Source organism: Lissotriton helveticus, chromosome 6 (assembly GCF_964261635.1).
Source record: "Lissotriton helveticus chromosome 6, aLisHel1.1, whole genome shotgun sequence".
NCBI lineage: Eukaryota > Metazoa > Chordata > Amphibia > Caudata > Salamandridae > Lissotriton > Lissotriton helveticus.
The window spans coordinates 31,527,842-31,543,153 of record NC_136067.1 but is presented as its reverse complement, the minus strand read 5'-3'; the positions used below and the strand labels follow the sequence as shown (position 1 = coordinate 31,543,153).

Sequence of the window (15,312 nt, the reverse complement as noted above, 5' to 3'; positions counted from 1 at the left end):
CAGAGGTGTCTGGGGGTCTCAGTGACAGGCAGAGGTGTCTGGGGGTCTCAGTGACAGGCAGAGGTGTCTGGGGGTCTCAGTGACAGGCAGAGGTGTGTGGGGGTCTCAGTGACGGGCAGAGGGGTCTGGGGGTCTCAGTGACGGGCAGAGGTGTGTGGGGGCCTCAGCGACGGGCAGAGGGGTGTGGGGGTCTCAGCGACGGGCAGAGGGGTGTGGGGGTCTCAGCGACGGGCAGAGGTGTGTGGGGGTCTCAGCGACGGGCAGAGGTGTGTGGGGGTCTCAGTGACAGGTGTCTGGGGGTCTCAGTGACAGGCAGAGGTGTCTGGGGGTCTCAGTGACAGGTGTCTGGGGTCTCAGTGACAGGCAGAGGTGTCTGGGGGTCTCAGTGACGGGCAGAGGTGTGTGAGGGGTCTCAGTGACAGGCAGAGGTGTCTGGGGGTCTCAGTGACGGGCAGAGGTGTGTGAGGGGTCTCAGTGACAGGCAGAGGTGTCTGGGGGTCTCAGTGACAGGTGTCTGGGGGTCTCAGTGACGGGCAGAGGTGTCTGGGGTCTCAGTGACGGGCAGAGGTGTCTGGGGTCTCAGTGACAGGCAGAGGTGTCTGGGGTCTCAGTGACAGGCAGAGGTGTCTGGGGTCTCAGTGACAGGCAGAGGTGTCTGGGGTCTCAGTGACAGGCAGAGGTGTCTGGGGTCTCAGTGACAGGCAGAGGTGTCTGGGGTCTCAGTGACAGGCAGAGGTGTCTGGGGTCTCAGTGACAGGCAGAGGTGTCTGGGGTCTCAGTGACAGGCAGAGGTGTCTGGGGTCTCAGTGACAGGCAGAGGTGTCTGGGGTCTCAGTGACAGGCAGAGGTGTCTGGGGTCTCAGTGACAGGCAGAGGTGTCTGGGGTCTCAGTGACAGGCAGAGGTGTCTGGGGTCTCAGTGACAGGCAGAGGTGTCTGGGGTCTCAGTGACAGGCAGAGGTGTCTGGGGTCTCAGTGACAGGCAGAGGTGTCTGGGGTCTCAGTGACAGGCAGAGGTGTCTGGGGTCTCAGTGACAGGCAGAGGTGTCTGGGGTCTCAGTGACAGGCAGAGGTGTCTGGGGTCTCAGTGACAGGCAGAGGTGTCTGGGGTCTCAGTGACAGGCAGAGGTGTCTGGGGTCTCAGTGACAGGCAGAGGTGTCTGGGGTCTCAGTGACAGGCAGAGGTGTCTGGGGTCTCAGTGACAGGCAGAGGTGTCTGGGGTCTCAGTGACAGGCAGAGGTGTCTGGGGTCTCAGTGACAGGCAGAGGTGTCTGGGGTCTCAGTGACAGGCAGAGGTGTCTGGGGTCTCAGTGACAGGCAGAGGTGTCTGGGGTCTCAGTGACAGGCAGAGGTGTCTGGGGTCTCAGTGACAGGCAGAGGTGTCTGGGGGTCTCAGTGACAGGCAGAGGTGTCTGGGGGTCTCAGGGACAGGCAGAGGTGTGTGGGGGTCTCAGGGACAGGCAGAGGTGTGTGGGGGTCTCAGGGACAGGCAGAGGTGTGTGGGGGTCTCAGGGACAGGCAGAGGTGTGTGGGGGTCTCAGGGACAGGCAGAGGTGTGTGGGGGTCTCAGTGACAGGCAGAGGTGTGTGGGGGTCTCAGTGACAGGCAGAGGTGTGTGGGGGTCTCAGTGACGGGCAGAGGTGTGTGGGGGTCTCAGTGACAGGCAGAGGAGTGTGAGGGTCTCAGTGACGGGCAGAGGAGTGTGAGGGTCTCAGTGACGGGCAGAGGTGTGTGAGGGTCTCAGTGACAGGCAGAGGTGTCTGGGGGTCTCAGTGACAGGCAGAGGTGTCTGGGGGTCTCAGTGACAGGCAGAGGTGTCTGGGGGTCTCAGTGACAGGCAGAGGTGTCTGGGGGTCTCAGTGACAGGCAGAGGTGTCTGGGGGTCTCAGTGACAGGCAGAGGTGTCTGGGGGTCTCAGTGACAGGCAGAGGTGTCTGGGGGTCTCAGTGACAGGCAGAGGTGTCTGGGGGTCTCAGTGACAGGCAGAGGTGTCTGGGGGTCTCAGTGACAGGCAGAGGTGTCTGGGGGTCTCAGTGACAGGCAGAGGTGTCTGGGGGTCTCAGTGACAGGCAGAGGTGTCTGGGGGTCTCAGTGACAGGCAGAGGTGTCTGGGGGTCTCAGTGACAGGCAGAGGTGTCTGGGGGTCTCAGTGACAGGCAGAGGTGTCTGGGGGTCTCAGTGACAGGCAGAGGTGTCTGGGGGTCTCAGTGACAGGCAGAGGTGTCTGGGGGTCTCAGTGACAGGCAGAGGTGTCTGGGGGTCTCAGTGACAGGCAGAGGTGTCTGGGGGTCTCAGTGACAGGCAGAGGTGTCTGGGGGTCTCAGTGACAGGCAGAGGTGTCTGGGGGTCTCAGTGACAGGCAGAGGTGTCTGGGGGTCTCAGTGACAGGGAGAGGTGTCTGGGGGTCTCAGTGACAGGGAGAGGTGTCTGGGGGTCTCAGTGACAGGGAGAGGTGTGTGGGGGTCTCAGTGACAGGGAGAGGTGTGTGGGGGTCTCAGTGACGGGCAGGGGGGTCTGGGGGTCTCAGTGACGGGCAGGGGGGTCTGGGGGTCTCAGTGACAGGCAGAGGTGTGTGGGGGTCTCAGCGACGGGCAGAGGTGTGTGGGGGTCTCAGTGACGGGCAGAGGGGTGTGGGGGTCTCAGTGACGGGCAGAGGGGTGTGGGGGTCTCAGTGACGGGCAGAGGGGTGTGGGGGTCTCAGTGACGGGCAGAGGTGTCTGGGGGTCTCAGTGACGGGCAGAGGTGTCTGGGGGTCTCAGTGACAGGTGTCTGGGGGTCTCAGTGACAGGTGTCTGGGGGTCTCAGTGACAGGTGTCTGGGGGTCTCAGTGACAGGTGTCTGGGGGTCTCAGTGACAGGTGTCTGGGGGTCTCAGTGACAGGTGTCTGGGGGTCTCAGTGACAGGTGTCTGGGGGTCTCAGTGACAGGTGTCTGGGGGTCTCAGTGACAGGTGTCTGGGGGTCTCAGTGACAGGTGTCTGGGGGTCTCAGTGACAGGTGTCTGGGGGTCTCAGTGACAGGCAGAGGTGTCTGGGGGTCTCAGTGACAGGTGACTGGGGGTCTCAGTGACAGGCAGAGGTGTCTGGGGGTCTCAGTGACAGGTGTCTGGGGGTCTCAGTGACGGGCAGAGGTGTGTGGGGGTCTCAGTGACGGGCAGAGGTGTCTGGGGGTCTCAGTGACAGGTGTCTGGGGGTCTCAGTGACAGGCAGAGGTGTCTGGGGGTCTCAGTGACAGGCAGAGGTGTCTGGGGGTCTCAGTGACAGGCAGAGGTGTCTGGGGGTCTCAGTGACAGGTGTCTGGGGGTCTCAGTGACGGGCAGAGGTGTGTGGGGGTCTCAGTGACGGGCAGAGGTGTGTGGGGGTCTCAGTGACAGGTGTCTGGGGGTCTCAGTGACAGGCAGAGGTGTCTGGGGGTCTCAGTGACAGGTGGCTGGGGGTCTCAGTGACAGGCAGAGGTGTCTGGGGGTCTCAGTGACAGGTGTCTGGGGGTCTCAGTGACGGGCAGAGGTGTGTGGGGGTCTCAGTGACGGGCAGAGGTGTCTGGGGGTCTCAGTGACAGGTGACTGGGGGTCTCAGTGACAGGCAGAGGTGTCTGGGGGTCTCAGTGACAGGTGTCTGGGGGTCTCAGTGACGGGCAGAGGTGTGTGGGGGTCTCAGTGACGGGCAGAGGTGTGTGGGGGTCTCAGTGACAGGTGTCTGGGGTCTCAGGGACAGGCAGAGGTGTCTGGGGGTCTCAGTGACAGGTGACTGGGGGTCTCAGTGACAGGCAGAGGTGTCTGGGGGTCTCAGTGACAGGTGTCTGGGGGTCTCAGTGACGGGCAGAGGTGTCTGGGGGTCTCAGTGACGGGCAGAGGTGTCTGGGGGTCTCAGTGACGGGCAGAGGTGTCTGGGGGTCTCAGTGACGGGCAGAGGTGTCTGGGGGTCTCAGTGACGGGCAGAGGTGTCTGGGGGTCTCAGTGACGGGCAGAGGTGTCTGGGGGTCTCAGTGACGGGCAGAGGTGTCTGGGGGTCTCAGTGACGGGCAGAGGTGTCTGGGGGTCTCAGTGACGGGCAGAGGTGTCTGGGGGTCTCAGTGACGGGCAGAGGTGTCTGGGGGTCTCAGTGACGGGCAGAGGTGTCTGGGGGTCTCAGTGACGGGCAGAGGTGTCTGGGGGTCTCAGTGACAGGTGACTGGGGGTCTCAGTGACAGGCAGAGGTGTCTGGGGGTCTCAGTGACAGGTGTCTGGGGGTCTCAGTGACGGGCAGAGGTGTGTGGGGGTCTCAGTGACGGGCAGAGGTGTCTGGGGGTCTCAGTGACGGGCAGAGGTGTCTGGGGGTCTCAGTGACAGGCAGAGGTGTCTGGGGGTCTCAGTGACAGGTGTCTGGGGGTCTCAGGGACAGGCAGAGGTGTCTGGGGGTCTCAGTGACAGGTGTCTGGGGGTCTCAGTGACAGGGAGAGGTGTCTGGGGGTCTCAGTGACAGGGAGAGGGGTCTGGGGGTCTCAGTGACGGGCAGAGGGGTCTGGGGGTCTCAGTGACGGGCAGAGGGGTCTGGGGGTCTCAGCGACGGGCAGAGGTGTGTGGGGGTCTCAGCGACGGGCAGAGGTGTGTGGGGGTCTCAGCGACGGGCAGAGGTGTGTGGGGGTCTCAGCGACGGGCAGAGGTGTCTGGGGGTCTCAGTGACGGGCAGAGGTGTCTGGGGGTCTCAGTGACGGGCAGAGGTGTCTGGGGGTCTCAGTGACGGGCAGAGGTGTCTGGGGGTCTCAGTGACAGGTGTCTGGAGGTCTCAGTGACAGGTGTCTGGGGGTCTCAGTGACAGGCAGAGGTGTCTGGGGGTCTCAGTGACAGGTGTCTGGGGGTCTCAGTGACAGGCAGAGGTGTCTGGGGGTCTCAGTGACGGGCAGAGGTGTGTGAGGGGTCTCAGTGACAGGCAGAGGTGTCTGGGGGTCTCAGTGACAGGTGTCTGGGGGTCTCAGTGACGGGCAGAGGTGTGTGGGGGTCTCAGTGACGGGCAGAGGTGTCTGGGGGTCTCAGTGACAGGTGTCTGGGGGTCTCAGTGACAGGCAGAGGTGTCTGGGGGTCTCAGTGACAGGTGACTGGGGGTCTCAGTGACAGGCAGAGGTGTCTGGGGGTCTCAGTGACAGGTGTCTGGGGGTCTCAGTGACGGGCAGAAGTGTGTGGGGGTCTCAGTGACGGGCAGAGGTGTGTGGGGGTCTCAGTGACAGGTGTCTGGGGGTCTCAGTGACAGGCAGAGGTGTCTGGGGGTCTCAGTGACAGGTGACTGGGGGTCTCAGTGACAGGTGACTGGGGGTCTCAGTGACAGGCAGAGGTCTCTGGGGGTCTCAGTGACAGGCAGAGGTGTGTGGGGGTCTCAGTGACGGGCAGAGGTGTCTGGGGGTCTCAGTGACGGGCAGAGGTGTCTGGGGGTCTCAGTGACAGGTGTCTGGGGGTCTCAGTGACAGGCAGAGGTGTCTGGGGGTCTCAGTGACGGGCAGAGGTGTGTGGGGGTCTCAGTGACGGGCAGAGGTGTGTGGGGGTCTCAGTGACAGGCAGAGGTGTGTGGGGGTCTCAGTGACAGGCAGAGGTGTGTGGGGGTCTCAGTGACAGGCAGAGGTGTCTGGGGGTCTCAGTGACGGGCAGAGGTGTCTGGGGGTCTCAGTGACGGGCAGAGGTGTCTGGGGGTCTCAGTGACGGGCAGAGGTGTATGGGGGTCTCAGTGACGGGCAGAGGTGTCTGGGGGTCTCAGTGACGGGCAGAGGTGTCTGGGGGTCTCAGTGACGGGCAGAGGTGTCTGGGGGTCTCAGTGACGGGCAGAGGTTTCTGGAGGTCTCAGTGACAGGCAGAGGTGTCTGTGGGTCTCAGTGACGGGCAGAGGTGTCTGGGGGTCTCAGTGACGGGAAGAGGTGTCTGGGGGTCTCAGTGACGGGCAGAGGTGTCTGGGGGTCTCAGTGACGGGCAGAGGTGTGTGGGGGTCTCAGTGACGGGCAGAGGTGTCTGGGGGTCTCAGTGACAGGCAGAGGTGTCTGGGGTCTCAGTGACAGGCAGAGGTGTCTGGGGGTCTCAGTGACAGGCAGAGGTGTCTGGGGGTCTCAGTGACAGGCAGAGGTGTGTGAGGGGTCTCAGTGACAGGCAGAGGTGTCTGGGGGTCTCAGTGACAGGTGTCTGGGGGTCTCAGTGACGGGCAGAGGTGTCTGGGGGTCTCAGTGACGGGCAGAGGTGTGTGAGGGGTCTCAGTGACAGGCAGAGGTGTCTGGGGGTCTCAGTGACAGGTGTCTGGGGGTCTCAGTGACGGGCAGAGGTGTCTGGGGGTCTCAGTGACGGGCAGAGGTGTCTGGGGGTCTCAGTGACAGGTGTCTGGGGGTCTCAGTGACAGGCAGAGGTGTCTGAGGGTCTCAGTGACAGGTGACTGGGGGTCTCAGTGACAGGCAGAGGTGTCTGGGGGTCTCAGTGACAGGTGTCTGGGGGTCTCAGTGACAGGTGTCTGGGGGTCTCAGTGACGGGCAGAGGTGTGTGGGGGTCTCAGTGACGGGCAGAGGTGTGTGGGGGTCTCAGTGACAGGTGTCTGGGGGTCTCAGTGACAGGCAGAGGTGTCTGGGGGTCTCAGTGACAGGTGACTGGGGGTCTCAGTGATGGGCAGAGGTGTCTGGGGGTCTCAGTGACGGGCAGAGGTGTCTGGGGGTCTCAGTGACGGGCAGAGGTGTCTGGGGGTCTCAGTGACGGGCAGAGGTGTCTGGGGGTCTCAGTGACGGGCAGAGGTGTCTGGGGGTCTCAGTGACGGGCAGAGGTGTCTGGGGGTCTCAGTGACGGGCAGAGGTGTCTGGGGGTCTCAGTGACGGGCAGAGGTGTCTGGGGGTCTCAGTGACGGGCAGAGGTGTCTGGGGGTCTCAGTGACGGGCAGAGGTGTCTGGGGGTCTCAGTGACGGGCAGAGGTGTCTGGGGGTCTCAGTGACGGGCAGAGGTGTCTGGGGGTCTCAGTGACGGGCAGAGGTGTCTGGGGGTCTCAGTGACGGGCAGAGGTGTCTGGGGGTCTCAGTGACGGGCAGAGGTGTCTGGGGGTCTCAGTGACGGGCAGAGGTGTCTGGGGGTCTCAGTGACGGGCAGAGGTGTGTGGGGGTCTCAGTGACGGGCAGAGGTGTCTGGGGGTCTCAGTGACGGGCAGAGGTGTCTGGGGGTCTCAGTGACAGGCAGAGGTGTTTGGGGGTCTCAGTGACAGGCAGAGGTGTGTGAGGGTCTCAGTGACAGGCAGAGGTGTCTGGGGGTCTCAGTGACGGGCAGAGGTGTGTGGGGGTCTCAGTGACGGGCAGAGGTGTGTGGGGGTCTCAGTGACGGGCAGAGGTGTGTGGGGGTCTCAGTGACGGGCAGAGGTGTGTGGGGGTCTCAGTGACGGGCAGAGGTGTCTGGGGGTCTCAGTGACGGGCAGAGGTGTCTGGGGGTCTCAGTGACAGGCAGAGGTGTGTGAGGGTCTCAGTGACAGGCAGAGGTGTGTGGGGGTCTCAGTGACAGGCAGAGGTGTGTGGGGGTCTCAGTGACAGGCAGAGGTGTGTGAGGGTCTCAGTGACAGGCAGAGGTGTGTGAGGGTCTCCGTGACAGGCAGAGGTGTCTGGGGGTCTCAGCGACGGGCAGAGGTGTCTGGGGGTCTCAGTGATAGGCAGAGGTGTGTGTGGGGGTCTCAGTGACGGGCAGAGGTGTGTGAAGGTCTCAGTGACAGGCAGAGGTGTGTGAAGGTCTCAGTGACAGGCAGAGGTGTCTGGGGGTCTCAGTGACAGGCAGAGGTGTCTGGGGGTCTCAGTGACAGGCAGAGGTGTCTGGGGGTCTCAGTGACGGGCAGAGGTGTGCGGGGGTCTCAGTGACAGGCAGAGGTGTGTGGGGGTCTCAGTGACGGGCAGAGGTGTCTGGGGGTCTCAGTGACAGGTGTCTGGGGGTCTCAGTGACAGGCAGAGGTGTCTGAGGGTCTCAGTGACAGGTGACTGGGGGTCTCAGTGACAGGCAGAGGTGTCTGGGGGTCTCAGTGACAGGTGTCTGGGGGTCTCAGTGACGGGCAGAGGTGTGTGGGGGTCTCAGTGACGGGCAGAGGTGTGTGGGGGTCTCAGTGACGGGCAGAGGTGTCTGGGGGTCTCAGTGACAGGTGTCTGGGGGTCTCAGTGACAGGCAGAGGTGTCTGAGGGTCTCAGTGACAGGTGACTGGGGGTCTCAGTGACAGGCAGAGGTGTCTGGGGGTCTCAGTGACAGGTGTCTGGGGGTCTCAGTGACGGGCAGAGGTGTGTGGGGGTCTCAGTGACGGGCAGAGGTGTGTGGGGGTCTCAGTGACAGGTGTCTGGGGGTCTCAGTGACAGGAAGAGGTGTCTGGGGGTCTCAGTGACAGGTGACTGGGGGTCTCAGTGACGGGCAGAGGGGTCTGGGGGTCTCAGTGACGGGCAGAGGGGTCTGGGGGTCTCAGTGACGGGCAGAGGGGTCTGGGGGTCTCAGTGACGGGCAGAGGGGTCTGGGGGTCTCAGTGACGGGCAGAGGGGTCTGGGGGTCTCAGTGACGGGCAGAGGGGTCTGGGGGTCTCAGTGACGGGCAGAGGGGTCTGGGGGTCTCAGTGACGGGCAGAGGTGTCTGGGGGTCTCAGTGACGGGCAGAGGTGTCTGGGGGTCTCAGTGACAGGCAGAGGTGTCTGGGGTCTCAGTGACAGGCAGAGGTGTCTGGGGGTCTCAGTGACAGGCAGAGGTGTCTGGGGGTCTCAGTGACAGGCAGAGGTGTGTGAGGGGTCTCAGTGACAGGCAGAGGTGTCTGGGGGTCTCAGTGACAGGTGTCTGGGGGTCTCAGTGACGGGCAGAGGTGTCTGGGGGTCTCAGTGACGGGCAGAGGTGTGTGAGGGGTCTCAGTGACAGGCAGAGGTGTCTGGGGGTCTCAGTGACAGGTGTCTGGGGGTCTCAGTGACGGGCAGAGGTGTCTGGGGGTCTCAGTGACGGGCAGAGGTGTCTGGGGGTCTCAGTGACAGGTGTCTGGGGGTCTCAGTGACAGGCAGAGGTGTCTGAGGGTCTCAGTGACAGGTGACTGGGGGTCTCAGTGACAGGCAGAGGTGTCTGGGGGTCTCAGTGACAGGTGTCTGGGGGTCTCAGTGACAGGTGTCTGGGGGTCTCAGTGACGGGCAGAGGTGTGTGGGGGTCTCAGTGACGGGCAGAGGTGTGTGGGGGTCTCAGTGACAGGTGTCTGGGGGTCTCAGTGACAGGCAGAGGTGTCTGGGGGTCTCAGTGACAGGTGACTGGGGGTCTCAGTGATGGGCAGAGGTGTCTGGGGGTCTCAGTGACGGGCAGAGGTGTCTGGGGGTCTCAGTGACGGGCAGAGGTGTCTGGGGGTCTCAGTGACGGGCAGAGGTGTCTGGGGGTCTCAGTGACGGGCAGAGGTGTCTGGGGGTCTCAGTGACGGGCAGAGGTGTCTGGGGGTCTCAGTGACGGGCAGAGGTGTCTGGGGGTCTCAGTGACGGGCAGAGGTGTCTGGGGGTCTCAGTGACGGGCAGAGGTGTCTGGGGGTCTCAGTGACGGGCAGAGGTGTCTGGGGGTCTCAGTGACGGGCAGAGGTGTCTGGGGGTCTCAGTGACGGGCAGAGGTGTCTGGGGGTCTCAGTGACGGGCAGAGGTGTCTGGGGGTCTCAGTGACGGGCAGAGGTGTCTGGGGGTCTCAGTGACGGGCAGAGGTGTCTGGGGGTCTCAGTGACGGGCAGAGGTGTCTGGGGGTCTCAGTGACGGGCAGAGGTGTCTGGGGGTCTCAGTGACGGGCAGAGGTGTCTGGGGGTCTCAGTGACGGGCAGAGGTGTCTGGGGGTCTCAGTGACAGGCAGAGGTGTTTGGGGGTCTCAGTGACAGGCAGAGGTGTGTGAGGGTCTCAGTGACAGGCAGAGGTGTCTGGGGGTCTCAGTGACGGGCAGAGGTGTGTGGGGGTCTCAGTGACGGGCAGAGGTGTGTGGGGGTCTCAGTGACGGGCAGAGGTGTGTGGGGGTCTCAGTGACGGGCAGAGGTGTCTGGGGGTCTCAGTGACGGGCAGAGGTGTCTGGGGGTCTCAGTGACAGGCAGAGGTGTGTGAGGGTCTCAGTGACAGGCAGAGGTGTGTGGGGGTCTCAGTGACAGGCAGAGGTGTGTGGGGGTCTCAGTGACAGGCAGAGGTGTGTGAGGGTCTCAGTGACAGGCAGAGGTGTGTGAGGGTCTCCGTGACAGGCAGAGGTGTCTGGGGGTCTCAGCGACGGGCAGAGGTGTCTGGGGGTCTCAGTGATAGGCAGAGGTGTGTGTGGGGGTCTCAGTGACGGGCAGAGGTGTGTGAAGGTCTCAGTGACAGGCAGAGGTGTGTGAAGGTCTCAGTGACAGGCAGAGGTGTCTGGGGGTCTCAGTGACAGGCAGAGGTGTCTGGGGGTCTCAGTGACAGGCAGAGGTGTCTGGGGGTCTCAGTGACGGGCAGAGGTGTGCGGGGGTCTCAGTGACAGGCAGAGGTGTGTGGGGGTCTCAGTGACGGGCAGAGGTGTCTGGGGGTCTCAGTGACAGGTGTCTGGGGGTCTCAGTGACAGGCAGAGGTGTCTGAGGGTCTCAGTGACAGGTGACTGGGGGTCTCAGTGACAGGCAGAGGTGTCTGGGGGTCTCAGTGACAGGTGTCTGGGGGTCTCAGTGACGGGCAGAGGTGTGTGGGGGTCTCAGTGACGGGCAGAGGTGTGTGGGGGTCTCAGTGACGGGCAGAGGTGTCTGGGGGTCTCAGTGACAGGTGTCTGGGGGTCTCAGTGACAGGCAGAGGTGTCTGAGGGTCTCAGTGACAGGTGACTGGGGGTCTCAGTGACAGGCAGAGGTGTCTGGGGGTCTCAGTGACAGGTGTCTGGGGGTCTCAGTGACGGGCAGAGGTGTGTGGGGGTCTCAGTGACGGGCAGAGGTGTGTGGGGGTCTCAGTGACAGGTGTCTGGGGGTCTCAGTGACAGGAAGAGGTGTCTGGGGGTCTCAGTGACAGGTGACTGGGGGTCTCAGTGACGGGCAGAGGGGTCTGGGGGTCTCAGTGACGGGCAGAGGGGTCTGGGGGTCTCAGTGACGGGCAGAGGGGTCTGGGGGTCTCAGTGACGGGCAGAGGGGTCTGGGGGTCTCAGTGACGGGCAGAGGGGTCTGGGGGTCTCAGTGACGGGCAGAGGTGTGTGGGGGTCTCAGTGACGGGCAGAGGTGTCTGGGGGTCCCAGTGACGGGCAGAGGTGTCTGGGGGTCCCAGTGACGGGCAGAGGTGTCTGGGGGTCCCAGTGACGGGCAGAGGTGTCTGGGGGTCTCAGTGACGGGCAGAGGTGTCTGGGGGTCTCAGCGACGGGCAGAGGTGTGTGGGGGTCTCAGTGACAGGCAGAGGTGTGTGTGGGGGTCTCAGTGACGGGCAGAGGTGTGTGAAGGTCTCAGTGACAGGCAGAGGTGTCTGGGGGTCTCAGTGACGGGCAGAGGTGTCTGGGGGTCTCAGCGACGGGCAGAGGTGTGTGGGGGTCTCAGTGACAGGCAGAGGTGTGTGTGGGGGTCTCAGTGACGGGCAGAGGTGTGTGAAGGTCTCAGTGACAGGCAGAGGTGTCTGGGGGTCTCAGTGACAGGTGTCTGGGGGTCTCAGTGACAGGCAGAGGTGTCTGGGGGTCTCAGTGACAGGTGTCTGGGGGTCTCAGTGACAGGCAGAGGTGTCTGGGGGTCTCAGCGACGGGCAGAGGTGTGTGGGGGTCTCAGTGACAGGCAGAGGTGTGTGTGGGGGTCCCAGTGACGGGCAGAGGTGTGTGAAGGTCTCAGTGACAGGCAGAGGTGTCTGGGGGTCTCAGTGACGGGCAGAGGTGTCTGGGGGTCTCAGCGACGGGCAGAGGTGTGTGGGGGTCTCAGTGACAGGCAGAGGTGTGTGTGGGGGTCTCAGTGACGGGCAGAGGTGTGTGAAGGTCTCAGTGACAGGCAGAGGTGTCTGGGGGTCTCAGTGACAGGTGTCTGGGGGTCTCAGTGACAGGCAGAGGTGTCTGGGGGTCTCAGTGACAGGTGTCTGGGGGTCTCAGTGACAGGCAGAGGTGTCTGGGGGTCTCAGCGACGGGCAGAGGTGTGTGGGGGTCTCAGTGACAGGCAGAGGTGTGTGTGGGGGTCCCAGTGATGGGCAGAGGTGTGTGAAGGTCTCAGTGACAGGCAGAGGTGTCTGGGGGTCTCAGTGACGGGCAGAGGTGTCTGGGGGTCTCAGCGACGGGCAGAGGTGTGTGGGGGTCTCAGTGACAGGCAGAGGTGTGTGTGGGGGTCTCAGTGACGGGCAGAGGTGTGTGAAGGTCTCAGTGACAGGCAGAGGTGTCTGGGGGTCTCAGTGACGGGCAGAGGTGTCTGGGGGTCTCAGCGACGGGCAGAGGTGTCTGGGGGTCTCAGTGACGGGCAGAGGTGTGTGGGGGTCTCAGTGACGGGCAGAGGTGTGTGGGGGTCTCAGTGACGGGCAGAGGTGTGTGGGGGTCTCAGTGACAGGCAGAGGTGTGGGGGGGTCTCAGTGACAGGCAGAGGTGTCTGGGGGTCTCAGTGACAGGCAGAGGTGTCTGGGGGTCTCAGTGACGGGCAGAGGTGTCTGGGGGTCTCAGTGACAGGCAGAGGTGTGTGTGGGGGTCTCAGTGACGGGCAGAGGTGTCTGGGGGTCTCAGGGACAGGCAGAGGTGTCTGGGGGTCTCAGTGACAGGTGTCTGGGGGTCTCAGTGACAGGCAGAGGTGTCTGTGGGTCTCAGTGACAGGCAGAGGTGTCTGTGGGGGGGGGTGTTGTGTGGGGGGGGGGATCGGTGTCTGGGGGTCTCAGCAGGTCTGGATTGAGATGCATCAGCAGGGCTGTACTGGACCCATCAGTGCACACATGGGCACCTCCAGTCCAGTGTTGCAGCTGTGCAGGGTGTGTGTGTGGGGGGGGGGTCCCTCCAGTCCAGCTCTGGGGGCCCCTGCAGGGCTGTGCTGGTGTCAGCGCTGCGAGGCCGGTACATACCCTCCTCCTCCGCCGCCTCCTCCGGGCCCCATGGTGTCCCCGGTCTCAGCAGTCCATGAGTGCGGCCCCGGCCTCAGCGCCGCCCCCGGGTGCTCGCATGGCTCCCTCCAGCATCCCTGGGCTCTGGCTCGCTCCCCCGGGCTCTCCTCCTCCCTCAGGCCCGGCCTCGGCTCCGGCTCCGGCGGCTCCACTGGAAGAAGGGCCCGGAGGGGGCGCCGCCGAGTGACAGCGAGGGGCGGGGCCTGCGGGGGCACCGCCCACCGGGACACCCATTGGACGAGAGGAACCACACGCCCTGGAAGTACCGCCTCCGCACGCGTCCGACGCAGCCCTATTTCCGCCCCACCCCGGAAGCGGCGTTCCTCTGCTCCGGAAGTGACTGCTCAGCCTCTCTAGAGCTGGGCCCGCTTCAGGCTCCACGTCGGCTCTTCGGTTATTGCTTCGGGGAGGCCGGCTGCGGTGGAGGGGGGGGGAGGTCTGCTCAGAGACCCCCGGGACATCTTCACCCGCCAGGGTTAGGGCAGAACCGTCCCCTCTTGTGTGCACGTGCTGCAGCCCTCTCTGCCCATTCTGAGCGTGGCCTCTCTGCCTCTGTTCACTCCTCAGCCAGGGGTTCATCAGGGCAGCTGCAGAGCTCACTTCAAACTCTTCTTATATTCACTGTGAACAGTAATGCATGCCGGCTCTACCTGGCTTTTACAGTTCCAGTTCTGACTGTGGTTTGGTGTTAGTGACGTTTCTATTTGTCAATTTTAGAGTACTTTATTTATTTAACTTATTTATTTCTACGTTTTTATATAGCGCGGACTTTACCCGACGGCGTCAGAGCGCTTCATAATAGGAACAGTAATGATACATGCGCAGAAAATTACAAGTGAGCAAATTACAAAAGCAAAGGTTACATTACCTGAGGCAAAAGTGACAATCGTGAGCAAACAAAATACAAGCGGTAGCAAACAGTGCATTACAGGAGGAAAAAGAGACACATGTGCAGGTTACAAAAGCGAACAAAGTACAAGAAGAGGTTTAATACTGCAATAAATGGAGGACACTCAAACACAAGAACAAACGTTATGGAGGCAATGGTGGCACGTGTGCAAGTGTCTAAAGCAAACAAAATTTGAGAGGTAGCAAACAGTGTTACAAGAGAAAAGTGACGTTTATCAAACACAGGTACAAAGATAATACTGCAATAAACGGCAAACATTACGTAGGCAATGGTGGCACTTGAGTAGGTGTCTAAAGCAAACAAAATGTAAGAGGTAGCAAACTGTGTTACAAGAGAAAAGTGATATGTGCAAGTTACAAACGAGTACCAAACACAGGTAATAGGATAATACTGCAATAACTGGCAGAACACACAGGGAAGGCATGTCTGTCCATGCAGAATGATGGCACTGTAGCGCCCACCACAATGTTCATTCCTAATAAAATAGCTCAGGGGGTTCATACAAATGCTGTATTCTCTACAATGGAGGCTCTTCAGATAATAGAGAGGGAGTCATTTACATTTGGAAGTGTCTTTGAAGGAGGAGAACTTTGAGGTCAGTTTTGAAGGCCTGGGAGGAGGAGGTGGTGGTGGTGGTCCGGAGCTGAGGCGGAAGTGAGTTCCAGATTCTCACCGCGTTGCCTGAAAAGGATTGGGCCATCGATCTTTCTTTCTTGGAAGTGGGATGTTCAAGCAGAACATTTTCCGCATTACGTGATGGTCTAGAGCCTCCAGAGAGTTTCAGTTTATTCAACAGGTAGCAAGAAGAGGAGGCATGCAAGGCTTTGTGGGTGATACAGGCAGTCTTGTAGATAGATCTTGCCTCGATGGGAAGCCAACGGAGGGTGAATAGCATGGGTGTGATGTGGATGTGATTTAGTCAGCACATAAATTGAACTTTTATCTATTGAGATGCCTGTATCGCTTTGTCTTTATATGCAAGGTCACTGAAATAATGCAGCAATGGAAGAACAAGTTATGCAGCAGGGTAAATAAAATTATTTGGGGAGAAAATAACAAATATGAGGTGCAGTGCGGCACAATATGTGGAAGTTGTATTTCTCTATTTTATCATACACTATTGTCAAGCATTTGCACGGCAGTACATCTCGCATTCACACGATTTTAAGCTATCAGTATTGGTAATAACAATGCCTTGTATTTATGTTTTAAAACCCAAAACATAAATAGTAGGCAGTGTCATTTACAATGCCAATAGCTCAAAATTGTGTGACTGCGAGACCGATTGTATTGCCAATGCTTGTTTAGGGTATGGCCGAGGGAGGTGTCGAGGACCCAGAAGAAACCAGCAGGCACATGTGCATTGGAGACCGCCACCGTCCCCCAGGACAACACGTAGCATGACTGTTGCGAATCAGAAGGAGGGACACTGA

The 15,312-nt window shown here is 61.2% G+C and overlaps 1 protein-coding gene across 1 annotated transcript in view; it reads right to left on the bottom strand.

Annotated features, from left to right (window-relative positions):
• Nucleotides 1-13,169, bottom strand: part of SLC35B2 (solute carrier family 35 member B2) — a 178,717-nt gene extending 165,548 nt beyond the window's left edge. The window contains exon 1 of the mRNA XM_078647302.1: nt 12,931-13,169. Within this exon, the coding sequence (XP_078503428.1) occupies nt 12,931-12,962 (32 nt within the window). The 5' untranslated portion in view covers nt 12,963-13,169. The remainder of the gene's footprint in view (nt 1-12,930) is intronic.
• Between the last annotated feature and the right edge of the window lie 2,143 nt (nt 13,170-15,312).